The sequence below is a fragment of the Melanerpes formicivorus genome, unplaced genomic scaffold, assembly GCF_026170545.1.
Source record: "Melanerpes formicivorus ecotype bairdi unplaced genomic scaffold, bMelFor1.0.p_v2 SCAF_717, whole genome shotgun sequence".
Classification (NCBI taxonomy): domain Eukaryota; kingdom Metazoa; phylum Chordata; class Aves; order Piciformes; family Picidae; genus Melanerpes; species Melanerpes formicivorus.
The window spans coordinates 30,050-57,035 of NW_027143069.1; the positions used below are offsets into that span (position 1 = coordinate 30,050).

At 40.4% G+C, this 26,986-nt stretch overlaps 1 protein-coding gene across 3 annotated transcripts in view; it reads left to right on the forward strand.

Annotated features, from left to right (window-relative positions):
* The first annotated feature begins 981 nt into the window (after positions 1 to 981).
* The window catches only part of LOC137460705 (plexin-B2-like), a 56,828-nt gene continuing 30,823 nt past the window's right edge, over positions 982 to 26,986 (forward strand). Inside the window, exons 1-2 of one of the 3 annotated variants that reach the window (XM_068170877.1) lie at positions 982 to 1,055; positions 10,293 to 10,376. In XM_068170877.1, the coding sequence (XP_068026978.1) occupies positions 10,315 to 10,376 (62 nt within the window). In that variant the 5' untranslated portion in view covers positions 982 to 1,055; positions 10,293 to 10,314. Of the gene's footprint in view, positions 1,056 to 8,645; positions 10,377 to 26,986 lie in introns of those variants that run through there. The other 2 variants (XM_068170878.1, XM_068170876.1) reach the window with 2 other exon arrangements.

A 26,986-nucleotide genomic window follows, 5' to 3' on the forward strand; every position in this document is an offset into this window, starting at 1 on the left:
CAAAGTCTTAAAGAATGTGTTACCACAGCAACTAGATATGGAATATGCAAACAAGAAATGTAATCCCATTGAAATATTAACAAAATAAACTTATTTTAGTACTGGACAGCCTCAAGGAACACATAGGGAAAATAAAAGTCTTGCTGATATTTGTGTTGTACGTCCCTGGGGGGCCAGTGAAACAGAATTCTCAAAGTCAGGTTCAGCTGAGATGAGTTGTCTTTGGAGAAAAGATGGTGGATTGTGCCAGGTGTTTGAGTCTGTCTCCACAGGGAATTGCCATGCGGACAATCTTCTAGTGCGTGCAAACTGTTTCAATAGGCATTACATGCTTTGCTAAAAAGTAACAGAGATAAGTGTGTGTAAGAGAGAGGTTGGGGCATTCAACACTTGCTGCATCTATTGACTGAGATATTTTTTCAAGGACAGTTATCAGTGTTGAACAATCTGCATGAACAATTTTTTATTACTTTTTGGCATATGCAGTGATGTCAAAGAATATCAGATAGTATTTTACACTTCCCTAGAGGGACAGACACTGTTTCTCTTCCATCCTTGAATGTTTGATCGTGGGAGGTGCTGAGTACTGCCATTGATAAGAGCACATTCAAGCTCTAACTAGAGGAGTGCCAAGTCATACAATAATCCATCTGTAATGCCAGGCATTCTTTCTGGTAATATATCAGTGGAGCTCTCAGTTCTTCAGTAATTAGTTGTACATCTGTGAGCAGCTGTCCATCTGATTTATTACCCAAGGAGCTATTGAAATACAAAACATTGTCCCGTGTAGCCTCAGGATTGAAAGTTATGGTGTGCTCAAGTTGTGTTTAAAATGTAATAAAATTGACTATATCTAAACAACTTACAAGTTTATGGGACATTATAGATTATCTTAAATCATTATTTTAAAGTTCATAAATTTATGATGACTGAACGTAGCTGAGTGCTTACGAATATATTTTTAATTGCTACCTTCTTTTATTTAGTAAGAAGATTAAACACTGTGCTGGAAAATAACTTGATTGTAGTGAAGAAGACTTGCTGGAAAAGTGAATGTAAGTATTTAATGGCATGTGTCAATTAGTTACGTTTGCACACCACTGACACTGGTGATGTTATAAATCATGCTAAATTGGCAGCTGAATTTGCCAAAAATTTTAACACGGCAGCAATGCTGGACCTGATCATTGTGCGTATGTGTGTGACACAAAAAAGGTCTGCGCTGTGTGGTTTTCAGTATGGGTCTGTAGGCTATACATATCTAAATGTTTTTAATGGGGCCACATCCTATTAGTTATTTACATGCTTATGAAATGTTCACAGGAAAAATGTCAACATGAAGTTGTCACTAAGTGTCCTTAAAAGGAAAGGAAAAAAAAGACACTAACCCTGTTAAAATACCCATGGGGGTATTTAAATTCTGTAATGTGGACATATTTTCCACTTCAAGAGGAATGTGCTCTAACTTGGAGTAATGCAGATAGTGTATAGTAGCATTCTGTATACTTGCTCCAAAGATGTAAGTTTATAGTAGAAGAAGATTGCACTATGGATTGGCAATTCAATTTAGAGTGAAATACAGTGGCTGCAAGTTGAGGGCTAAGTGCATCATTGCTCACTTGAGGTCACTTTTTCAAACCAGGAGTCAATAGTTCTCTAACAATAAGAGCATGGGTTCATTTTCTAGATCTTCTTGGAACTATTACTTTGCTGCTGAATAACCCATTAATTTTCTTAAAGTTATTGCTTAGCCATTATTGTTTTTATAATAATGTGAGCTCCCTACTTGTGTGCATGCACAAGTGTACATACATATTTGTATGTGAAGCAAAGCTGTATCTCTGCAAGTCATATCCCAGGTGGCTATGAGTGGCTTTGGTGTGCAGGGTAGTGATAGTCATGGACTTCTAGCTGCCAGAGATTTGTTCCAGAGTTTTTTCATATTACATTTTCCCTACAATCTCACCTTCCATTTCCCATGGCCTGCCTGATGAGTTTGGAAACAGTTAACTAAGCCCTTCAAAATGCTGGATAAAGTACAGAATTCACGACTTAGGTGTCTAATAGGACGGTGATCCTGTCTTAAATGCATAATAAGCTGCAACAACTTTAATTTTATTTAGCCTTTGGGGTTTATAAACCTCTCTTCTAAAACTACTAACTGACCAGTAATACCAAAGCACTGAGATACTGCAGGAACATTGTGAAATACTGTGTGGTTTATATGGAGTTGGCTACTGATAAGGGGTTGCTTGAAATTAAGATCCTCAGCGTACCTAAGACAAATATTTACAGAGTAAACTGTGCATTGCCTCTCTACATTACTGATATCTGGCCCAGTTTGAAGCCTGTATAGGCTTATGAGATGTAAAACCAACGCCCTAAAACCTGATCAAAACAAGCTTTGAAAGCATTTACTGGCACCAGTCACTTTAGTTGCTTCAAGGTCCTAAAAGGACATTTCAAGTGACCTTGTTCAGGCCAGTGCCACTTGAACAATAGTCTGTGTGTGTGTGACAAGTTTGTACATGTAAAAGTTTTTCTTGAGTTGCTTTTGTATTGTTCTTATTAACTTGATTTTCAGCAGTATCTCCTGGAAAATTTGGGAAGAGGTACTGTTGTCTTAATTTTCTTTTTTTTTTTTTGTGAAATAAGCAGAATATTGGGGATTTGTTTGTAGTTTCTGAAGCGCCTGTTTAGCAGGAAAGGGCCATTTGAGTATAGGTTGATTTGTAAAAGATATCTGCCCAGTTAAAATGTCATTTGATATAAGTATGTATGCAAAAAGAAATAAAAGACATGAAGTAGAGCTGCATTTCAGGAAGCTGAGCAGTAGACTATTGACAGCATGATTATTAGATGGTCATGAAACTGACAGAGGAATAAACACATCCTTGTGGAGAGATGTATGCTAGCATTTTGTCCTTGATGTAAATACATATATGATCTCACATAGACATTACTTTTCCGATATTTTACTTTTGTGCATGTGACACACCCACATGGTGTAGTCAAAATTGAAAAATAAATCTGAAACTTGGATTTGAATACATTGTGATGGTGTGGTAGGATAGCTGGTACAATTTTGGCTTTTGTTACTCATAAAGCTAGAAAGTGTAAGTTGCAAAAACTTCCTCATTCTTTTCCAATAAGCTTATGGACTGACTTTTTGTATTCTGAAAGTTGGGATGCTGGAGGAATGCAGTGAAATATTGATTTGCTGACTTTCTTCACCTGGTGAATAGGAGAGAGGAGATGGAGAGAGCAAGAGAGCTTTTTCTCTTTTAAAAACTCAGTGAAAGACTAGGGAAAATGTAAACTGGACTGGAGGGGCTGATAACCTGCAAATTGTATTGCATTACACTGATGATAAATCAAAATAAACTTGAGGCAGTGACTGCAAGGAGAAGGAAGGGGAGTGTGTGCCAGGCAGCAACAGAACACAGGAAGGAAAGTGCACAGGGTGGGCAGGAAGAACACATAGCATCAGGGTTTTGGTGCACATCTTGTAATCTGAGATCTCTGGAACAAGTTCTTAATGTAGCATTGAGTATTTTCTTGCCTATTCTTAACAGTATTTCTTATGTAAAATGTATGCATTGGTACCATTGTAGCTTGGCTCATCATGTCATGTGCTGTCACTAAGCTTTCATTGCTGGTAGGCAGGTTCTTTCTCTAATGTCTATGAGGTGCTTTTCAGACTTCTAGGATTATAAAGTAGCTGCTCAGAACCAGTGCCCATTCAAAAAATGTCCACCTTAGTTTCAGGATCCAGCTGGGTATTGTAAAATTAATTGTTGTTTATAAGAACTTGGCTCCTATATTGTGAATAAATAATTCTCAACAGCATTTGGATAAATAACACAGTAAGGCATAAAGCCACGCTGGATAATAAGGAGAAAATAATTATTGACGAGTTGCTAGTTCATTAAATAATGTCTATGCTGTGCATGAAATGAGACAGGGACACAGGGGAAAAAGTCTTCCATCACAGAGAATGTCATGAAGGATTTGCACAAGGAACTTAAAATTGCAGTATTTTCTAGATGTGACAATCAATCAGACGTTAGTCCCAAGAATCACCTCTAAGACTACTTGTCGTTAGATCCGCAGGACTTTAGTCACCAAAACGTTGGGTAACATTGTTAGCACGTCTTCTGCACATCTTGGGCAAGAGACAAGAATGAGCTTTCAAAATGTTCTCAGATCTATTTCTGCTGTCATCACCCTGAAACCCTAACAGGTGTTTTAGAGGATCTACGCAGGGGTTGCATCTCTCTTCATGCATGTACTTTCTGGCCTATCTTCCAGTACCTGTATTCCATCTTTTTGTCTTTCTCTTCAGCTCTGTATTACTTTTGTTACCTGGCTGATAGTAGAGAAAATACTGTGAGTCCAGGAGAGTTGATATCTCTGCAATACCAGCACAAGAAACGTGTCACCAAGTCAGACTGTAACCACCAGCAGTAGCAACTGGGAAAGCCCTGGGTAATGATCTCTCTGGGGTGTGCAGAGGAGCTTATCTGGAGATTTATGCTGCTGTTTTCCCATATGCTATTAAGTAGTCTTTCATTTCCCTCTAATCTGGGTTTATATTCACTGGGCCATATAAAGGCCAAATGTCATGCTTTTGCTACTAGACCTTGTTGAAGAGTGCCCATAGTGAGGGTTCTGCCCTTATTATCAAGTGTAGAACGACTGGGACAGAGCTCCACAGGCAAGCCTTGTCTCTTCATATTTCTTTAGGAGCAACCAATGTGGGTGACCCATCTAAGAAAAGCATCATGCAGCTTTGAATGCACTGTGTATCACTAGCTACAAGACAAAACTGTAATAGAGTTCTGCCCATATGTTGACACCTTTCCCTTTGCGGAGAAACCAGAAGATGCAGTACTTGAGTATCTGCAACATGTTCTGAACTTTTCATGCATCACTTTGAGACCTGCCTTGTGAAAAAGACTAGTAGGTTAGTTATAAAAACAAAGTTTACTGGAGGATTGGGGTGTTCTTTCTTCCTTCATTCAGTAACATTTGACCTAAATCTAAAGGTCTGGCTACAAGACCCACAGGAGAGAAGATTCTTGCAACAGAACACAGCATTTTATTTAGAGGTATCCATGTGTCCTTGAAACATAGATCTGCATATCAGTCTGTCTTTCTTATATTTCTCAAATAAAAATCTCCTAGGGAATAAATAGTAAAACAAACAGTAGATTCTTTACCATTTTAGGAGAGGGATGGAGACAAACTCAGCTTCAAAATACTAGCTATTTTAAATGCAAAGTGAACCTTCCTTAATTAATACTTGGCAAAGCATTTTAAAGATCAAAGTGTCAATATTAGCTAATTCTTGTGACACACCTGTCAGGTAAGTAAAAATTATACCCATTTATAGCCCAGGAAGCTGAAGTACTGTCTAACATCAGCATTTTCACAGTTGCTACCTAGTTAATTTACTGAAATAACTACTCTAATTCTCCGAGGTTCTGCATATTTTTAGTTGTCTTAAATTATACTTGGAGCTCAAGAGTATTCACACTTTTGAAAGTGTACAGAAACATGGGTATGGCAGCTGAACCTGAGGCATCCACATGTAAGGTTTTTTCCAAACATAAGTACCCCTAAAAAGTCTAGAACTGGAACTTGCATGCTGTCAGTTCCTAGGTTGGACTCGGGCTCCTGTGCTGCCCAGCTCCCATAGCTAAAGGCAAAGGGTTGTTTCTCACTGGAGTTATAAGTGGTGTGAGGTATATAGATGGGCATAGGAGGGTGAATCTTTAGAAGTTTTTTTCCCACAGGAAGGTGTGCATAGAAGGAGTGTTTAGAGACAGAGAGGGTGCTTGAAGTGGGAAGAAAAATTGTGTATGATGACAGTTAATTTCTCCACCTCCTGCTGTTGCGTCCATAAGAGATGTAGGTTACCTTGTTATTTCTGTCATGGCTCTTTATTCTTTTGTTACAGCATCAGCAGAGTGGTATAATTGGGCCGGAGGACAGATTTTTCACTGCCATGTTGAGCACTGACCAAAAAGGAGAGGGGATTTTGAACAAGTGCTGTCTCCCCTTCAGTATGCAGTGCAACTTGTTTCAAAGTGGTGTTTTAGTTGGAGCAGGGGTGGTGTTCAAGTGCCTTGCTTTGTCTGTGAAAACAGTTTTTGTAACCCGTTTGCTCCCTTTGGTGTGGCAATGCCTAGCTCTGAATACAGCACAAAACTTAAGGCTGGCGTCACTCCATCCCAGTCTGTTCTCCCTCTTGCAGGAGCAGGTGGGGATGGACAAAACCCCAGCCAAAGGCTGTGGATGGGTTGGCACTTAAAGGAGGGAAAAGACTAGGCTACAGAAAAAGGGATCTCAAGGGACTGAACAGCCTGGAGCACCCGTGCATGACTGAATTAGGAGTTGGAATTGTTTGGCTTTCAAATTCAGATAACTTGTTTGCTGTCTTGGCCCTTCTCAAACTGAGTAAGTGCTACTGCTAATAACAAAGCCCAAAACAGAGGAGCAGTGAAGGATTAAAACCAGAAAATGATGACTCACCCTCCCCTCTTCCCCCTCCCCAGTTTCAGTCCCCACTTTACATCACCAAAGCCCTGGCGGCTTTTCGTTTATAAATAATCATGTGTTTGAAATGTTAAAATGTGTAGGCAGGGATTAAAAGGATATGTGATGCTACAGCATTAAAACGGTGCAAGAGAATTGTGAAGGAAAATTAAAACAGTTATTTTTGGCAAGAGCTGCTGCATCCTGGGGAGATCAAGAGAAAGCAAAAGGCGGCTTACCCAAGTCTAGAAAAGCCTAGTAGAAAAGTTGGGTGCACTAAAATAGGGTTTTGCATCAGTTCTTTGTCCTGCTAAAGCTGGGTTTGAAGTTCTGGGGTTACCTCAGTTTTGGAGTGATGGTAGGGAAAGACATTCACTGAGAACTCTCTCAAAGGTACCAGCCTAAACTCTCTTTGTTTTACTCCTGTAAAGGTTGGTGAATACAGCTGCTTGATTATCACCTACATTGTGCAAGAGATTTCTTCCATCTAATTTATGGTGGGACTGAGAAGTGGATGGAGACCTGTAGCACATTCAATTTGGTGTGTCAGCCCACAGGATTTTGCAGAATGAGCAGGTGCTGATGCTGGTTTGAGATGTTACTCTGTATTCTCACAGAAGTGAGAGTATTGGCGCCAAATTTCATGTGTTTGGCAATGAAAACTGTGAATTATCCTCACTTAGAAAAGTAATTGTATTACAGCCTGTCAGGGAACTGTTGCAAATCAGTTCTAACACTGGCTGTACTACTGATTCTGGAGTTTGAATATAATTTTTATTGTCATTCTTAGATGCAGCTTTAGCTTTGTCTCCATAAACCTTTGATTTCCTAGCCAAAGCAAGCCCTCTCATGGGTCTGCCAATGTTGGGGTTGGTAAAATCAGTCTCCTCACACTCTTCTTTTTAATTTTAGGCAAGTGAATGACACCAATATGAACAACACCAATCTGAACAGGCACAGATAAGGGCATTGTTTTGCTACTTTTCTTGCTCATGATCTTGCTGCCGTCCGTTGATATAAAGGAAACCTCTCAATGCTGTGCCTGTAGCAACTGTGAAGTTAAAAATAAGCTAACAGTTTTAGGAGACCCCATTCACTTTAGGTCTAATTAATTTTTATCACAACTTTCAGTCTATAACACCCAGGGAGCAGGGCTCTGGGGAGATCATCCTGGGGGGAAGCATGGCAGTGCCACCTCCCTTCCCTTGGTTGTCTAGGTGCTCCTTTCTGCTCCACTGGCTGGAGTAGTGGCCCTGCTGCTCCCTGCACAGGGCTTTCACTCCATGGCTTCTGCAGAAGCCCATCTGAAGGCTTCATGCTGTTGATACTCCTGGATTTGGTGTTGGAATAGCCTGGCTGCAGGGTTGTTGTATGTCACTTCATAGCTAGCAGTTTAAGGGCTTCTGCTCTGTTTGTGTCCTGCATCCTCTTTAAGATAGGGATGATGTTTAAGCAGTTATCTTAGGTGAACTGTTGTGTCACTTAGCCAGGAGGAAGTAGTTTGCATTAACATGTGTTAATTTGTATGGAATAGGCCACCTCCACTACTCTTAACTTTTGTTATTACTTATGTGCTAGCAAGCATGAAAAAATGCCCTGTGCTCTCAGGATGTTACTTTTTAATGCTGTTTATATTAACCCGTTTACAGGCCAGATTTGGGTTCTTGTTTGGGTTTTCTCTCTGTTTGAATGCATTTAAATGTATTAGCTGAGAAAAAAAAAAATCTCTGCAGTAATCTGTATTTTAATGAATCTTATATTTAATTAAAGGATTTAACAAGGATAAAAGTTAGAATAAAATATTTGTCTGCTTAATTTTTTTTAGGGCTAAACTCAAGGCAAACCTCAAGTTTATTTGATTCAGTTAATGCAGTATGTGCAAAAGACATTATATTTAAAAATAACTGTTCCTTTGGACAGCTAGACAATATTCTGGTGTCCTCTTACTGCAGCCCTCAATGTGATGAAGCACAGTGTCAAGAAGTAACATCAAGAGAAATTTTCTGTAGGAAATTTCTCATTGTCAGTCAGTAAGCCAGTGACTTTGTAAACAGAAGTCTTCCAGGAATACCAAAAATACAGTCTTATTTATCCATGCTGGTTTTCCTTAAAATTGCATCAGTTTAATTTGTGACTGATTAAATGGATCTTATTAGATTACAGTTCCTGGGCACTTCTGAGTTTGTAAAACATTGCAACTTTTTTGCTTACACACAGCTAGTCTTTTCTTAAAAATGTGTCTGCAAATTTCCAGACAACTGAAGGGACCTGCCATGATTTTTGTCAAAGCTAGACCTGTGTTTTCATAAAGCATAGTTTTTTAGATCTTTTGTGTGTGTGTCTTGTTTTTCTGTTTTAACTTGGAGGAAGAATGATGGCCTTGGCTGTACTGAGGATGTACGTGTGTTGCATTGGGAACTCTGACCATTTGGGGTTTTATATAGAAGCAGAGAGTTGTGTTGAACTTTATTTCTAAGAAAAAACATATTTTTCTGCTCATGTGGAAATGAGGACTTCACAAATCATGGTGCCTTTTATGGGCAACGTTATGGGGTTTTATACTCCAACACCCTCTTCTTACCTCCTTTTCTTTAGATGCTTTCTGCTAATATCCTCTGAGTACATCAGAGAAATCCTGAAGGAATGCTGGAAGACCCTCACTAAGAATGCAAAGCTGGGTCATAGTTTTGACTTTGTCATCTCCTGTGTCAGTTCCACATTCCGAAGTTTCCACCTTAGACTACTATCTATTTGGCTCTTTGTGGAGGGGAAAAATGGGTCATAGTATGGTTTCCATTGTAACAAGCAGAAATGTACAGTACAGCTAATGTCAGGAGTGGTGGAGCAGATTCATGAAATCCTTTAGCGCTTCTTACAGCCAGTATCTTTAGAAAGCGTGAGCTATATTGTTCTGTATAGGGGAAACAGGACTAGTTTATTCTCTGCTCTACAGTAGCATTGATTGCCAGCGCTTCATCAGAAACATCCAGAAGTGGAATGGCTGTAGAGAAAGGTTTGGTTGGTCACAAAGTCAGGAAGATCCCGTTTAAAGGGCAGGATAGTGCCAGGAAAGGATGAGCTGATTCATTACGTTGCCAGGATTTTCATGAGTGAACTCAAATAAGGCCATCCATCCATATGTCAATTTTTCAGTTGATTGACTTGAAAAATGTATTGGATAGTGTTCGTTTGTAGCAGTCCAAGCTGCAGGATATGGAGTTTATCTGGCATATAAATATTTGTGGTGCCACCTGGGTTAGCTTTGCAGGATGCATATGCTTCCTTCTTGAGCTGCAGCACATGGGAACATTCTACCTGTTTGCATGATTGCAAATGTTGCCTAAAGGAGTTCTATGCAAAGAAGTTATTTCTCCTCAGGGAGGTATATGTGAGCAAAGCTTTTGCAGCTGGGGGGCAAGCTATGCTGAGAGAAGTTTTCTTTGAAAATATGTCTTTGAAGTATATACAGGACCAGGAGGAAAAGAGTAAATAAATGATGTAGATAGGGAATAGAAACAAAACAAAAGAAAACCACCAAAAAAAAAAAAAGTAAAATGTTACAAATACATCTGTTTTTCATGACTTGAGCAAAACTGAATATGCTAACGTTGCAAGCAAATGTGGTACCTTGGAAATAGTTGTCTTTTTAAAAAGCAGGTGTTTATTCTCACAAAAGTATGAACAGAGTATCCTCTCCCAGTAAAGTTGTCTGTTGTCTTTGACAAGGTGAGAGGTAATGTTTCTTTCTCCAGTTGTAGGAAACCTAGTTGAATCATGTCAGGACGTGTTTATACAGTCACTTTATTTGGTGCCAGTCCACACTGTCGGCAAACAAGGTAAGTTGGTTCTCTCATCTCCCCTTGTTTCTGCTCCTGCCATAGGTGGCAGAAGTATGGGTGCAACCAAACCTCAAGCCTAAGAAGAGCTGAAAAATGATGGAGCAGTTCCATGAGTCTCACCACCTTTTGCATGCCAGTACCAGCCCAATACAGAAACTTTCCTTTAAGAGTGAGGGACTGCTGCAGTTGGAGGCAGCATTGATTCTCTGTAGTGATGAACTAGGTATCAACTGTTCTGCCCAGATGTTAAGCAAAGTATAACACTTACCCAAGATCATTCTTTGAAATGAATGGCAGGACAACCTGTGGGGAGAGAAGCAAGCTGCTTGCTGTTAGATTCACTAGATAAAACTGAAACTCTGACCTTGTGGGACAGTAGAGGAGAAAGGAGGTGTCCCAAGTGGGGTATTAGGCATGCTGTGATCTTCCTTGTATCTGTTAAGCAGCAGCCGGCAGCCTTGATTGTGACTCCAACTGCTGAATAACTATGGAGAGGAAAGGGATGGGGAGAGGGGGCACATTTGATGTTTTGTGACACATGATTTTGAGGCAAGCATTGCTGCAGTGATGCTTTATGTCTCATTCTGCTAACTTCTGTACTGAAGTTGAAGTACATTTGTTGTCTTTGGCATTCATCTAATTCATCTAACATTCTTGGGCAAGGTAAGTATCTGACAGCCCCTGTGTAGTTAATTCATCCCCATGCTTTAAAGATTTGCAATATCCTGGTAAAATATTGTCATACAAGTAGTGGGAGGTAGAGTGCCTGCTGTTACAGTGAGGGAAGTAGAGCCTTTTAAGTCAATTCCCTAAGCAGATGCACATTACAGTGTACAACTACGTTTTCTGGAAGTAGTTGAAATTGCACTAGGCTCTTAATTTTCCATTCACTGGCCCTGGAAAAGGCATAAGCATCTAAGTGATGGAAATTAGTACAAATTGATCTCGTAAGTGGAAATTCTGTTGTCATTGTGTGAGTGATCTTGATGAATTAGATTACCAAATAATTTTGTTCACAATAAATTTGCTTTCATTATGGGTGAAATATGCAAAACAGTATCTAAATAAAGATGAAGTTAAACTGTTAAATGCTGCTTTCAGGAGTAATCAGACATTTTCTGGCTTACGCTTCAATTTGAAGGCTGTCTGTCAGCCTTCATCTTTATTTGTGGTAAATAAAACCTTTTCCCTGAAGGGATCAAGGTATGAGCACATGAGAACCATAATATTATGCCTACTGCAATCAGTAATTTTGTAGGGATCTTGTTAAAGTTCAAGTTCTTTCCCAGCAATTGAGCAGGAATATCAGTATATGCTGGAAGTAAATCAGTCACTGCTAAATGGGATCAAGAAAGCTTAAAATACAGGGTAGCTGCTCAAGGCAGGTGTCAGCACCCCTTGGGGGAGAGGAGCAGGTGTCAGCACCCCTTGGGGGAGAGGAGATGATAAATTCCAAAGATTCTAGTCAGGTAGTCCTTAGTAGTTTGTTGGCTGTGTGCTAGTTTGAAAACCGGGGAGGAGACAGGCTGGATAAAAACAAAGGAATCCACTTGGTGAACAGATAGCTAAGAAAGTATAACCAAAGGACCCAAATAAGGAGAGGCAGATGTATTGAGTACACTCTTCTGCATCTTACAATTGGACGCTTGGACAATTTACTCCTTACAACCCTTTCTGTATCCATTGTAAACTGGACTTTGCAAAGATGAATATGCAGAAGAAACCAGATCTCTGTGAACATCCTTTCAGTGGGTGACTCTCCGCAGTGATGAGTATCAGGCAGTAGTCCAAAGGCAGCAGGTGAAGTGCTGCCCATGGCTATAAGCAGCACACTGCACATCAAAGTTTGTGAGTGGTGACTCTGAAGTAGTTAGTGCTGTACCAATCCTGAAAGGCAGTTAAAGCAGGTCAGACTGAAATGCTCCATGCTCATTCAGGAAGAGGCAGGTTTTCATAACAAGATTAAGTATTTTCACGAACATTTAATAGATGATGACATGGAGAGGACTAATAAAGTCTATTGTCAACAGTAATAAGAAGCCCAAGTAGGAACAAAAAGAATATCATGGATTTTGGGAAAAGAAACTACCACACACAAGTAGTTGAGTATCAAACTATGTAGGGTTAACTGATCTTAGAGCTCTTCTAGGGACAAAAGGCCCTAGTGGCATCTGATAATAAGCTCAGACTGAAACATGCTGCTTAATGGCAAAACATTGATTAATTCTCATTTAGTATAATTTGTGGACTGTATCTAACTGTATCTAACATGGCCCAGATTTCAAATTTTGGTGTCTCTTCTTGCTGATTTTTTTCTTGTGTATGGCCACTATAGCAGAGTGCGAAAGCACCGCACAAGTTTCTCAACTATATATCAAGATTGCACATCACTTGACAGAGTGTTGCTTTCATGTTCACACAAATGTATTTCCCTTTTGTTGAGAATACAGTAAGAAAGTATAACTGCCATAAGGACCAACAGATGATGTAAAGTATTTGCTGAAAATTTAAATTGCTCAGATACTTTAAAATTGTTGTATTAACCATTTCCATGGAATAATGAAATATCGTGCTCTAAAAAGTAAATGTCAAGTTTTGGTTATCTAGTGATCTGTTCTCACTCTATGCTGTTACATTATTAAAAGGATCTCTACTCTTTTATCTGCTTAGTTATCCCTTGTCCTCTGTCCTTTATGCACAAATTATAAATTTTGCAGCACAGAGGCTAAGGATCTGCCCTGTGCCAGACAGTGATTCATGATCTGAGACAGGCTTAGATATTCTTGATTTTATTCCATAGACCATCCTGGTTCAGAGTTAGGACTATGGAGACTGCTCTTCTTTCCTACAGATCACTCAGTTCTAAACCCAACTATTTTCCAAAAGCTTCCCTGTGAAAATGTGTCTGCATGCTTATTACGTGTAATTTCCCTGTTGCTTTTGCTTGGGTGTCATTTCTTTGTCCTGCTTTGGTTCCTTCTGAATTTTGAGCTGAGCTCTCAGGGGATGAGCGTGCCGGAGATCACCATGGCAACACTCTGAAAAATGCACACTGCAGGCGCCAGGCTTTGCTGCATTATCCCTGTGAGAGCTCTCATGATCTGTGGACTTGCAGACTTACTCAGAGAGTAATGGAGTTGGTGGCTGAAAGCTGGGGATACCATGCCTATTAAAAATATTTCCTGTGTAAATTGAGGAACTCTGGATATTGTTTGCTGATGTAGAGCACTAACATCCAGCATTTTCATAGCTTTCCACTGATATTTCCCTTAGCAGACTGTAAACCCTCTTGTGTTACTTCACATAATTCTAATATTAGTCTCTTAACACATTTGCTCTCCCAATTTTCACGCAAGACTGCGATGGGAGCCACTGCAAAGGAAAAGTTGTTATCCTGGTAAAAGCTTAAAGATGGGTGATGATAAAGCATGTAATAAAGATTATGATACAGAGTTTAAAAGAGGTGAGTGTTCATATCCCTGCTGTGACATTGGGGTTTTGTTTTGTATTACTGAAATAAGTACAGCATATCCCAGTACACAGCAGGGTAGAAGGACGTAGGTTTTCTTTTTCTGTTTCTGTTTTAATAAGTACTATCTCAGCCCACCAGCCATAAGGTTGAAGCATCAGAAGGACGTGGGCTTGTAATGCTCAGAGCTGTGACTAATCGAAGGGTGATCAGCAGCCTTGAATAAGGTGGTACTGCATCTACTTTTTACATGGGGAATCCTTAGCCCGTGAGTGCCCAAAACAACTGTCAATAAATTCTTAGGAGAAAAATGTACTTGAAACCTTCCTTACTAGGGATTTTCCTAGTCCTATTTGTAGATGTGTAGAGGTCAGTACCCATGTTAAACTGACAGGAGTTTAACAGATTACCACTCTGAAAAAGCCTTACACACTTCACAGTCATCACTGGGTAAAATACACAAGCTGGTCCTGTGTCAGAAGCCCAGATCACCCACGCAACTCAGTGCCCTACAGGTCAGGTTTCCCTCAATCTGTTTCTGTAAACGTAGAAGGATTTCTTGTAAAGCACAGGCAAGGAGCTCGTTTTGGGCATAGGCATGTGGTGGCAAAATATCAGAGAGATGGATGCGGATACACTCGACAGCCCAGCTCTCCCCCTGCCCCCTCCCCAAAAAATCCCATTCTTGCTACAGAGCCACTGTACAAACATCACTATCTGCACGCTCCCATCCTCCACTCCCTCCAATGCATTTCTTCCTAAATTTAGGTGGCTCTGGCACCTCACTGCAGAGATCCCTATTGCTATGTTTAAGTGCTTGAAATCTCAGTTGAGTCTCTACTGGAGATAAGTATAACAATGTTTAGTCTAAGGATCTCAGACAGGCTTGAGCATGAGAAAATTTGCAGTCACTGAGTGGGTTACAAGATAAAGGTAGTTCAGCTGCAGTAGGATTGAGAGTTTTGGAAAATTTGGGGGAAAAAAATAGAATCACTGAATACTGACAAGCTAAAGGTAGTACAGCTTCTGTAGAACTGAGAATTTTGGAAAATTTGGGGGGGGGAAATAGAAAACAAATGGTATCCACAGTTAGAAATCACAAGAATGACACTGTGGTATGACAAATAAACCTTAGGAATGCTACCTTCATTTTTTGTTATTGTAGAACTAAAAATTATTTTATTTCAATGCATAACTTTTACATGGAATAAATTGGCCAGGGTCCTTCTAACACAAATCAGTTAAGTTCAAACATGCCTCTGTGAAAGAAGCAGTAAAATTTTACATGATGCCACATGTTTTAACCCACTTACAGAGAGCAGAACTCCAGCAGAACAAGAGGTGTTGAAACAATCCTGTAAATTCTGGCCAAAGAGTACGGCACTCCTTAAGAGACTGACCGAAGAGAAACAAAGTTCATGAGTTATTTTAATTTCCTGTTTGTCTATTTAAAGTCCATATTTTTAAAACAGGGGTGAAAAAGAATATTTGGTACATTTTCCAAGAATCTCATTCCCAACATTTCATGAAGATAAAAGGATTTTTAAAAGTTAACCTTAAAAAAACCCAAAAACTTATTGGTAATAGTGTCATTCTAGGTAACCCAAATGCAGTTGACAAGGATGCCAGAAGTAACAAAAAAAAACCCACAGTTGTACCTGAGTCCTGTTTTTGAACTGCAACTCTTAAGAGAAAAAGTGGAGGTTATGTGGGTTGCCGCTCTGTCAGAATGCGTAATGTAAACAGGATAAATTGACTGGGAGCTCATGGAATCTCAGCATGAACAGAGTTTTAAGAAGTGCTGACTTCCTACTACAACTTCTAGCATCAGCATTAATTGAATCCAGTGTATTTATCTTGCTTTGCCATTCTTACTAAAATTAGATTGTTTACATTTTTGAGCAGGGTAATAGCACAGTTATTTAGTGCTTACCTCTACTAGGAAGAAAAAAACCTTAGTGGAGAATCACCCTACTTCTTTCACCTCTAAAACATAGTTTTTAGAATAATTGTGAAACTACTGATGCCTTATAGAAAAGTTCCTCCTAGACAAGAAAGTGGGAGATTTAACTGGGAGGCTTCTGATTCCTATTCTGAGATGTATAGCTCTCTTGAGGTATGCATTACTTGAGGTATGCCAATTTCTGAGGGCTTTTGAAGAGAAGAGAGCAGAGAGATGTTCAGAAGCTTTCCCAGAAAACCAATTTTTGCTACTGACCAGGATTAATACCCAGTATTTTTTGTTGCAAATCAGTTTGTCCCTAAAACTATAAATGTCTTATCCTGGAGGTTCTTGAACATGTCTTGACTTTGATGTGATAAAACAACTTATTCTGTATATAAAATGTGATTGGGGAAAAATGCATTTTGCTGATCATATAGTGAAATAATTCTTTGATTCAGACCTCTTTCCCTGTCTCAGCCCTGTTGTTTCTAATGATGCTTTCATGTAGTAAATCCAAGCCTTGAAGAGAATAATGCAGCAGGTAGCACTTCTAATCAGTACAGGAAATATGAAGCAGCAAGGAACGAATTTCCAACTGTGCAAACAAGAAAAAAGAATTTAAAATGTGAAAGCTGGTTAGGCTTATTTTTTGTCATTTCTTTCTAGATAGATTGGTCTTGCCTATGGGGCTTTTATAGTGCCACAGTTACACACTTATCAATAATTGTTTCCTAATTCTACTCTGTTTCTGCACTGAAGTATTGCAAAATGTTGAGCTCCACTCAGCCAGTCAATTTTCAAGATCCCATGTGGACAACAGAAACCAGTGTGCTGTTAGTAATCTTTTAAAAGGATAATTTTCCTCTTGTATTGGCGTTTAATTGGATGGAATCTCAAATCTTAATAGTAACTATGTTGCTTAAATACTGTTCTCATCAAAGTATAACAATGGAGGGGAAGGGCTACTTTGTTTGAACAGAAAGCACGCACAGGCATGCTGTGTTTGCAGCAGTTTCTGTATTTTCTTTGCTTTTGTTGTTGTTGTTGTTGTTGTTGTTGTTTTTCCCCCATCATGAGCTACACAAATTTAAAATCTTGCATGTTTGTTTTCAGTATACAAGGAGAAAGGTTCTCAGAGGGAGCATAAAGAGTTAAACCCTTGGAGGCAATGGGAAGACAGGAAGCACAGGGGTTGGCAAGTGGTTTGGACAGCCAGGGTTGGCAAGGACAGGGTGAATATCTGCGCTGTGGCTTGGGGAGGCTACTGTAAATGAGGAAGCACCATGAGAATGCACCACTTCTGGACTCTCGTGTCCAGCTCTAGGGTCTCCAGTGCAGAAAGATATGAGCCTGTTAGTAGAGGTCCAGAGGAGGGCCACGAAAATGGCCAAGGGACCAGGAACAATTTTCCCATGGAGTGAAACTGAGAGTAGGGGTTATTCAGCCTGCAGAAGAGAAAGCTCTTGGGAGACCTTATTGCAGCCTTTTAAAGTATAAAGAGAGACGATAGAAAAGACAGAGAAAGACTTTTTGCCAAGGCCTGTAGTAACAGGACAGGGGCAACAGTTTTAAAGTGAAAGGGAGTAGATTTAAATTGGACATACAAATGTTTTTTTCTGTGGGAGTGGTGAAACACATGAACCAGTTGCCCTGAGAAGCTGTGGATGTTTCATCCATGGCAGTGTCCTAGGTAAGGTTGGACACAGCATTGAGCAACCTGATCTAGTGGAAGATGTCCCTGCCTATGGCAAGGAAATTGGGCTGGATGATCTTGGAATGTCTCTTCCAACCCAAACTATTCTATGATTCTAAAAAGTTGGTGTCCTATCCAAATAAAGAACATTGGAAGATAATATTTAACTCCAAAAGGTTGAATATAAATGTTTCAATGCAGTTGAGTAGACTGGAAAAGGTGTTTGAAGAGTGACTTACTAGAGTAGGCTAAACTAGTACTCAGAAATGCCAGGAACAAAGTAGGGCAAACTGGTGGCTGGGGTTTGATAGGACACTCAGAAAGAATGAGTCTTTGACAAATATTTGAGCCATTCTTGCTGCATCCAGTTCTCTTTGGAAGAGGTCAGGGATTTTTCATGGTGAAGTCCTCTGGGTGAGTGGGACAGGAGAGAAATAGCACAGGCTCACTTGAGAACCCGTCTCAGTGGGAAATGACCATGTGATAGGTACCATGTTTATACAGAAGAAATAAAAGTTGAAATAAACAAAAAGTAAATGTCTTTGAGTATCCATCTCCACACAAAAGAGATCCACATCAATGCTTTACCATATGAAAATGTAGTTTTTCTAGTAACTGGCATGGAGCCATTGGGAAGTTACTTGATTCTAAGTTACCTCTCACTATTCACTGTCCTCTTTCTTTCTATTCTGTCTGCCTTTGAAAAAAATCCAAAGCCCTGGCAAATAAATGAATGATAGTGAAAAACAGTTGAAGTCCTTCCATAAGAAATGGGATTTGGCAGTTGAAAGGGAAAAAAGATTATATGAAAGTAGCAGAATTGTCCTGATTCCTTATTTATCTATTCTGGTTCACATAAATAGGATCTAGTTAAGATATAGACAATTAGGGTTAGCCATTTATTTTCAAACATCTTTTTGAAGGAAGCAGTCTTGCCCAGTATGTCACACCTGTCACTCACTGTGGTATAAAGGGAGCGCCATACACTTGGATGTTTCATTGCTGGATGCAGCTCTTGAAAGCTTCCAGTCATTAAACTTTGCTAAACAACATAAAGCTTTTTTTTCAAGGAAAGGTGTTCTTGCTTCAGTGAGCTGGCCCCCATCCAGCCCTAATAATTACTTTCTGCCTATCTAAATTGCTCTGTTTGTTTAATTGGACATGGGTATATGTCAAAAGATGATGTTGGATATGGTTGGTGATGCTAGACAATAGGTACTATGTCACCTGACACATTCAGGGCTGGGTGAAACAGTTCCTATGTGCAGATCATAGTGATTTTGTGCAAATCACTGTGAAGCTTGCAAAGGACTTCATAAATCAAATAGCAGTTCCAATAAGTTTAAACAAAGTGTTATTAATAAAAATACTGATCCCCATCAGTCCCTACCTAGACTACTATGGGAATTGTCTATGAATATTGTTTTAGTATTTCAGAACATATAAAAGAGAGACCTGATTTCTATTAGAAATTAAGAAGTTTCTCTGTGTGCAGCTACTGCTGAGATGGCCTTACTGATCCAGTACTGGAGAGACTAAGGACTATTGATTCTCCTAGACAAAGGTGGTTGTCTCTTCCAAGCAGACGACTGTTTTCCCTCTCACACTGCTTCTTAAAGGCTAGAGCCTTAATAACATGTTATATTTGTGTCACCAGTAAGATACTGAGTGCACTTCCTCTAGCTCTGTTGACCTTGCTTGCTGCGCAGAAAGGACCACAAATGCAGCTGTCACATTGAGACCCTGGTGTTTCAGGTGCCTGATGCAGTGAAATCAGATGTCTAACACAAAGTATGGCAGACTGCTTTGTCAGCAGTTCCTAGACTTCTTAGATGTGAAGGATATGAGAAAGACATTACAAGTAACTTTTTCAAGTAAGCAAACAATGGTCCAGCTGAGCTATTTTTGAGGGGGGAGATATTTGTTTAAGCGCCTGCTGAAGGGGGTGCATTTTTTCCAGATGTGCTCAGATCAAGCAGTGGCCTTTGAAGTCAGTACAGTAGTTGTCCTGTTGATCTCTTTTTTGTTTTCCTCTCCTCCCCACCCTGTTGTGTATGGAGGTAGAGATCCATCCCCAGCTCTTTCTATAGTAGTGAGCTTGCTTTACATACTGGTGATAGTGAGCAAGGTGCTCTTTGAATTATAACCTCCTCACTGCTTTCATGTTAAACTACTGCCTCTCTTGCTGAAGGCACTGTGCAGTGGAAGTACAAACAATTTTAAATCTTTTGCCAGAAAGTGAGAAAGACTTCATTGATGTGTGGAGTATTTGAATCTCAGCAGTTAGCATCAGCGATCAATTATTTCAGTGTGATAACAAATACAGCAAACAAAGGCAATATGTATCCCCAATTCACCTCACAGGTAGTTTCTCCATAGCTGCGTGTTCTGGGTGGTTGTACTGGGGTGAGAGAGGTCCCAGAGGTTGGGCAGTTACTCAAGAGCAAGTTAGAAAGTAAATTACTGCTTGGTGTGCTCATATTTCATTCTTTTCTGCAGATCTTTGTATACCATTAATGCTTTTACTTTTCAAAGGCTTGTCTGAATTCCCAAGATGACTTAATGTTACTGAATTATTATATCAATTTAGCTGAACACTCTTGTTTGACATAAGCCTAATTGTGTCTAAATAAATATTTATACATTGTCTAAACAAATCTAAATGTTAAGTGTTCACTTAAAAGTACTTAAGTGCCTTATTTCAAAACCTTATTTAAAAAACAAATGAGATAAATTAAGTATAGATGAAGTTGAAATCTAAGCAAGCACACTCATCTAACTGTACACTTTTACAGCCTGCTAGATACTGCACTGTATGAAAGCTGTAAAAATATAAGAATGTTGGGGATAAAAATGTGTTATCATTTTTTCTCTAAAGACAGTTTAGTGTTTTTATGAGATCAGTGGGTGAGACTGCATGAGAATTTCTTGGCATTTTGGTGACTGAAGATGCTTTCAAACATCAAGTTAGCAGGGAAAGCAGGGTAGCTGTGATGGGTTAGGAACTGGCTGGATGGCCGAGCCCAGAGAGTGGTGGTGAATGGTGCCACATCCAGCTGGCAGCCAGTCAGTAGTGGAGTCCCCCAGGGATCAGTGCTGGGCCCTGTGCTCTATAACATCTTTATTGACAATCTGGATGAGGGCATTGAGTCCATCATCAGTAAATTTGCTGACGACACCAAGCTGGGGGCAGGAGTTGATCTGCTGGAGGGTAGAGAGGCTCTGCAGAGAGACCTCGACAGGCTGGACAGATGGGCAGAATCCAACGGCATGAGATTGAACACATCCACGTGGCGGGTTCTGCACATTGGCCACAGCAACCCCATGCAGTACTACAGGCTGGGGTCAGAGTGGCTGGAGAGCAGCCAGGCAGAGAGGGACCTGGGGGTGCTGGTTGATGGTAGGCTGAACATGAGCCTGCAGTGTGCCCAGGCAGCCAGGAGGGCCAATGGCATCCTGGCCTGCATCAGGAACAGTGTGGCCAGCAGGAGCAGGGAGGTCATTCTGCCCCTGTACACTGTAGTGGTTAGGCCACACCTCGAGTACTGTGTCCAGTTCTGGGCCCCTCAGTTTAGGAAGGATGTTGACTTGCTGGAGCGTGTCCAGAGAAGGGCAACAAAGTTGGTGAGGGGCTTGGAATACAAGCCCTATGAGGAGAGACTGAGGGAGCTGGGGCTGCTTAGCCTGTAGAAGAGGAGACTCAGGGGTGACCTTATTGATGTCTACAACTACCTTGAGGGAGGTTGTAGACAAGCAGAGGTTGGTCTCTTCTCCCAGGCAGCCAGCACCAGAACAAGAGGACACAGTCTCAGGCTGTGCCAGGGGAGGTTCAGGCTGGAGGTCAGGAGGAAGTTCTACACAGAGAGAGTGATTGCCCATTGGAATGGGCTGCCTGGGGAGGTGGTGGAGTCACCATCGCTGGAGCTGTTCAGGAGACTTGACAGGGTGCTTGGTGCCATGGTTTAGTTGGTTGGGTGGTGTTGGATGATAGGTTGGACACGATGATCTTGAAGGTGTCTTCCAACCTGGTCTATTCTATTCTATTCTATTCTATTCTGGGCAACGTGGACCGATTTGCACATTAGCTTACCCACTGCACAACTCTGTTCTTCCTAAATGCGTGGAAGTCATCCTCTTGCTTGCTATTTTTAATGGCCTTCTGTGGTTAGCCCTGAAACCAAGAGGCCATTATTAAAACCCCATCCTGGAGCATGCGGGATGGCCAAGAGGCCATTATTAAAACAGCATTCTGACTCCATCTTCCCCCTTGTGAAGTAACAAGATTTGGAGACCCAAAAGTGGACTTCAGTCACTGTAAGCAAAGACCAACCAAAAAAGTCAGTGGCCGTCCTTTACAGACACTCTGAGATGTGTTTCTTTCTCAAATGTGCATGAATTTTCTGCCTGAAGATGTTTACCCAAGACTTCAGGAAAGTTTTCTACTGCAGCTAATTTTAGTAATGTACTGGAACTGTCTGGCTGCTTGTTTTAGTTTTTTTTTAATCTTGTTGTAAGTTCTCATTTTATATAATGTTTTTCACTTACATGTCACGCATATTTTGCAAAGAAAGAAAACACTGTACTCCAGTGTTGCAGCCTGAAGTCTGAAACATTGAGACTTCAACTTTCTCACCTTCATGTTGGAGCAGCCTCCTTGCATGAGCCTTTTGTCCAGCAGTCTGTCTTTTGGCATCAATGCTTCTCAATGCCATCTTTCTTTGAATCAACGCTAGGAGTTCACTTACCATCATGGTAATTGTATCAAGTTGCAGTGTATTCAACCTGCGATGGACTCCATCTTTTTATGGCTGCTGATACAGAGCTAGTCCAGAGATAAGGCTTTAGTGAGTTGCTGTTACTTGCATTCTGGGAGCAAGCAAACCCACGTTTCAGAAATATTCAAAGAATGATCTCTGTTACCTCAGAAATCCCCACAGTTCAGTGCTTTAGTAACTAATTTCTGAATATCTCTGTCACAATTCATGCCTGCTCTTCTCTCATCATATAACTGGACAATAGCTAGTTTGAGTTTGCTGCTGGCTTTACTCTATGTCATCATTTAAATCCTATAGAAAGTGAGCAAGATAATTTTGTACTCAGATATACACATGCAACTCCTGCTTTTTTTCTGTCAGAGATAGCCATAGTTTGATGGGAGATGGTATTTACAAAATTATTTGCAAAGTAGTATGTACAGTTCATCTGTGTCTTGGAGTGAAGCTTCCTCTGATGTGACTCCACAGGCTCTGTACACATGCAGCAAAATCAAGTCAGGAATTAGTCTCTTGCTGAGGACCCATTCTACTGTGATTTCCAGGTGTTGAAATGGGATTTCTGGCCCATGGGATTGTCTCCCAGCTTTGTTTCAGAAGGCCACTCTTCCATGAGGGAGTTTCTAATGCTTCACATCCTTCCTATACCCTGCAAGTTCTAGACTTGCATGTTTAAGAAACCTCTATGGTTATCCTACTGTTACAGGCTTGATGGTAGGTGTAGTTAAAGCTTGGATACTCTATGTTTCTGATGACAGTCATAAATGCACAAAATATAACATCTGACCTTATCTAGTTGGTATGTTCCTTGCTTACTGCAGAGGGGTTGGACTAGATGGGCTGCCCGGGGAGGTGGTGGAGTCGCCATCGCTGGAGGTGTTCAGGAGGAGACTTGACAGGGTGCTTGGTTGCATGGTTTAGTTGGTTGGGTGGTGTTGGATGATAGGTTGGACACGATGATCTTGAAGGTCTCTTCCAACCTGGTCTGGTCTGGTCTGGTCTATTCTATTCTATTCTATTCTATTCTATTCTATTCTATTCTATTCTATTCTATTCTATTCTATTCTAGATGACCTTTAAAGATCGCTTCCAACCCAATCCATTCTATGGTTCTATGACCTAAATGTCTTTAGAAAGGCACATTGAAAAGACCAGGCCAAGGGACAGGAATTTTTAGTCTGGCATTAGCACTGTCATGGCTACACATTGCTTGTACAGAGCATACAGGGCATGCAGCATGAACAGACACATAGCTCTCTGCTATGATGTGACTTAGCAAGCATCACATATTTCCACTAACTGAATGATGTTACTACCTGATTCAAAGGTCATTGTCCCTAATTAATTAAGGGCTAAAAAGTACTTAGTTGCAGATGAAGACAGATGTCTGCTTGAGAAATTAAAATGTACTTTTATATAAAAGCAGACCAACTATACAAATCTTGTATCTATACAGAACTTAGTAAACCTGAGGAAAATTAGAAGAATTAGATCAGCTTAACACTAATAAAATGTGATAGAAATGTGCAAAGCTGTCTGCAAAAATCCTTTCAGGCAGAGGGATTAGCATGAAGCATATTTTTACAAGGATTATTGAGAGTATATTACAGGGTAAACTAGCCCATAAAACTGTTCCTTTTCACTTGAGTCTATAGAAGGACTTCTCTCATGAAGTAGTATACTTATTGTATGCACCATATGTAGAATCAGAAGTGCTCCTGAAACAACTGAGCTATGTATTCTGGTTACTTGGAAATAAGACTATCCAAATAAATGCTTCAGAATATATATATATATTGTACATTGTCATTCTGACTCATTGCCCTCTACAACTACCTGAAGGGTGGTTGTAGCCAGGAGGGGGTTGGCCTCTTCTCCCAGGCAACCAGCACCAGAACAAGGGGACACAGTCTCAAGCTGCGCCAGGGGAGGTTCAGACTCGAGGTGAGGAGGAAGTTCTTCACTGAGCGAGTCATTCGTCATTGGAACCGGTTGCCCAGGGAGGTGGTTGAGTCATCGACCCTGGAGGCGTTCAAGGGGAGAGTGGACGTGGCACTTGGTGCCATGGTCTAGTCATGGGGTCTGTGTTGATAGGTTGGACTCGATGATCCCCAAGGTCCTTTCCAACCTAAGTGATACTGTGACTGTCTTTCAGCTGTTTGCAGGGGAAGGCAGGTCCTGGTTTCGGGGAAGTCATGCTTTGAGGTGTATCTCCTGTTATCTGTACACATCAGTGCTACAAACTTTGTATCTTAATGTACCCATGCAAATTTTGGGCTTATTTGCTTTCAAACAGTTGAAGTGTTTATGCAAAATGATAATGTTTGGAGACATTTCTACATATCTATTCTCCTGTCAAAAGTGTACAGACTGTGTTTTAATTTAGAATTTTTCTACTGTACAAAATTTCTAAATACATCAAGCAACCACTGTAAATTCAAATTTGAAATATATATGCCAGAGTACTGCACACACAAGGCAAATGTGTAATATACTTGTATTAGGCCTTTTAAACCACATCATCGGTGCCATAAAAGAAACATTTGGCTTAAAAACTCAGAAGATACGTGATGAAAGCTGCCCAGCAGAAGTCTTTGGAGTCTGTCTGAATAATTAGGGTTGTAGGATGAAACTGGTGATGCAAGAAGGAGGTTTTACACTGCTCTCTATTTGCCTTGTATAATGCAGCTGGTCCTTATTGGCTTTACTAACTCATGTGTGCAAATGCACTTACCATCGAGAAGAATAATGTTCCCACTAGCTGCCAAGCAGCCTTGCAGTGGCCTCCCTGTCTTACTGCAACAGCAAAGAAGAAATTCATCTTGTTACAAGAGTAATTCAACCATGCTCTGCAGCACAGGGAGTAGGTGTCCTCACTGTTGTCACTGGAACCATACCTGGCATTTTATGTGAGGTCTGTGGGAAGCCAGTAGTTTTGATGGAGACCTCTTTTGCATTTGATAGCCTTGGCTATTTCTTGGGACATACTTTTGCATTTACTCAAACGTTAAAACAAAATGGGATCACCATAGGCAGGACTGTGAGTGAGGTAAATGTGACTCTGGTAAGAAAGTGGTAAGACTTTACATGACATTACTTAGCAGTTTGCTTCTTTTGTTATTTTTGTTTTTTTCATAGGGATGCTTTGGCAGCACTTACTTAAGCAATAGGTTAAAGACACACTGTTCTCTCAAAAGCATGAAAAATGCTGCTCCTTTATTGGAGCATGGCTATCCCAGCTCATCAATTGAGATCCAGGAGGGTTTAGAGTTACCAGCTCTTAGGAAGAACCAACTCTGAGTGTTAGGAAACCAATATCTGATGCTCTATTTACAGTGCAAACAGTGCTCCCCTGCAGCCTTCTGTTTTTTCTCTAAAGGTACATTTTTGAGTCTTTCAGTTGTTTTAGGTTAAAATTTTATTTGATAATAATTTGCTTGCCAAATTAGAAGGCAGATAATAAATTCTTCAAACGATGGGTTGTTCCTGGTAGTAATGGAAGGGCTTGTCTATGGTTGTTTACTCCAGTACATCTCAAATTGCATCCTCTGATCTTTAGAAGCATGACATGTGGGTCTTGAAAGCCTTGAAAATTGTAAATCTGGAACCAGTAATTATAGGGGAAAATTCTGGGACTTAGACCTCCCTTTTTTTTTTCAGGCCAGATATGAAAAGGCTGTATATATATGTGCATATACTGGGCAGCAGCATTTCCAAGTAATAATTGCATGGGGGAAGGGGGCAACTGATCAGTACTGAAAGGGGGCTTATAAGAAAGATGGAGAGAGGCTTTTTACCAGGCCTTGTAGGGACAGCATAAGCACAAAGAGAGTAGGTTTATATTAGACATAAATTCTTTATGCTGAGGGTAGAGAAACACTTGAACAGGTCGTCCAGAGCAGCTGGGGCTGAACACTGGAAGTGTTCAGTGCCAGGTTGGATAGGGCTTTGAGCAACCTGATCTAGGAAAAAATGTCCTTGTCCATGGCCCTTAGTACAGGCTATAAACAGTTCCTGGCCTGGCTGGCAGGTTCAGTTATAGTGGGTCCTGAGCCCACCTATGCAAATTGGCTGGTTTTATTTGTGTCTGCCTTACATGGGTTGGAGCTGTTCTGCAGAGATTGTAGTCTGGCAGACGACTTGTGATTCTAAAGGAAGGGCCTCTGTTTTGGAGGGGTTAGGCAGTGACTAGTGTGAAATGGCTGGTAATATATTTTCATCACACATTGTATCATGCTTCTTTTCTGAAGTAAAGTGCTCTTTGAGATTAAATAATGTTGGACAGTACTGAAGCTAGGAAAACACATTTTATGACTGTGTTATGAATCCATAAAAAGGGGATTTTATAATGCTTTTGCTGACAGGCTCTTAAATAGGCAGGCACAGGTAGGTGCTGCTGTCAGGTCTGTGCAAATTACTGGTTAACTGGCTGTATAAATTTGAAGTGAATTACAATTAATGGAAACAGAAGAAGTGCACACAGTGTCTGTCTAGGCAGATTGGATCAGCACAAGCCAGCACTGATGTGTTAGAGCCAGAGACACTCCATTCATTTAGATAATCCTCATGTCTTTATTTTAAAAACAAACAAACAAACCAGAACAGTTCACTCAGCACATGTTCCTTGCTCCTCCCCAAGCTGGAGTGAACATCAAGTATGTAAAATCAGCAGGTGCCATGAAGTTAAGTATGTATTTTTCTTTTCTCTGAAAGAGCAGGAATAAACAA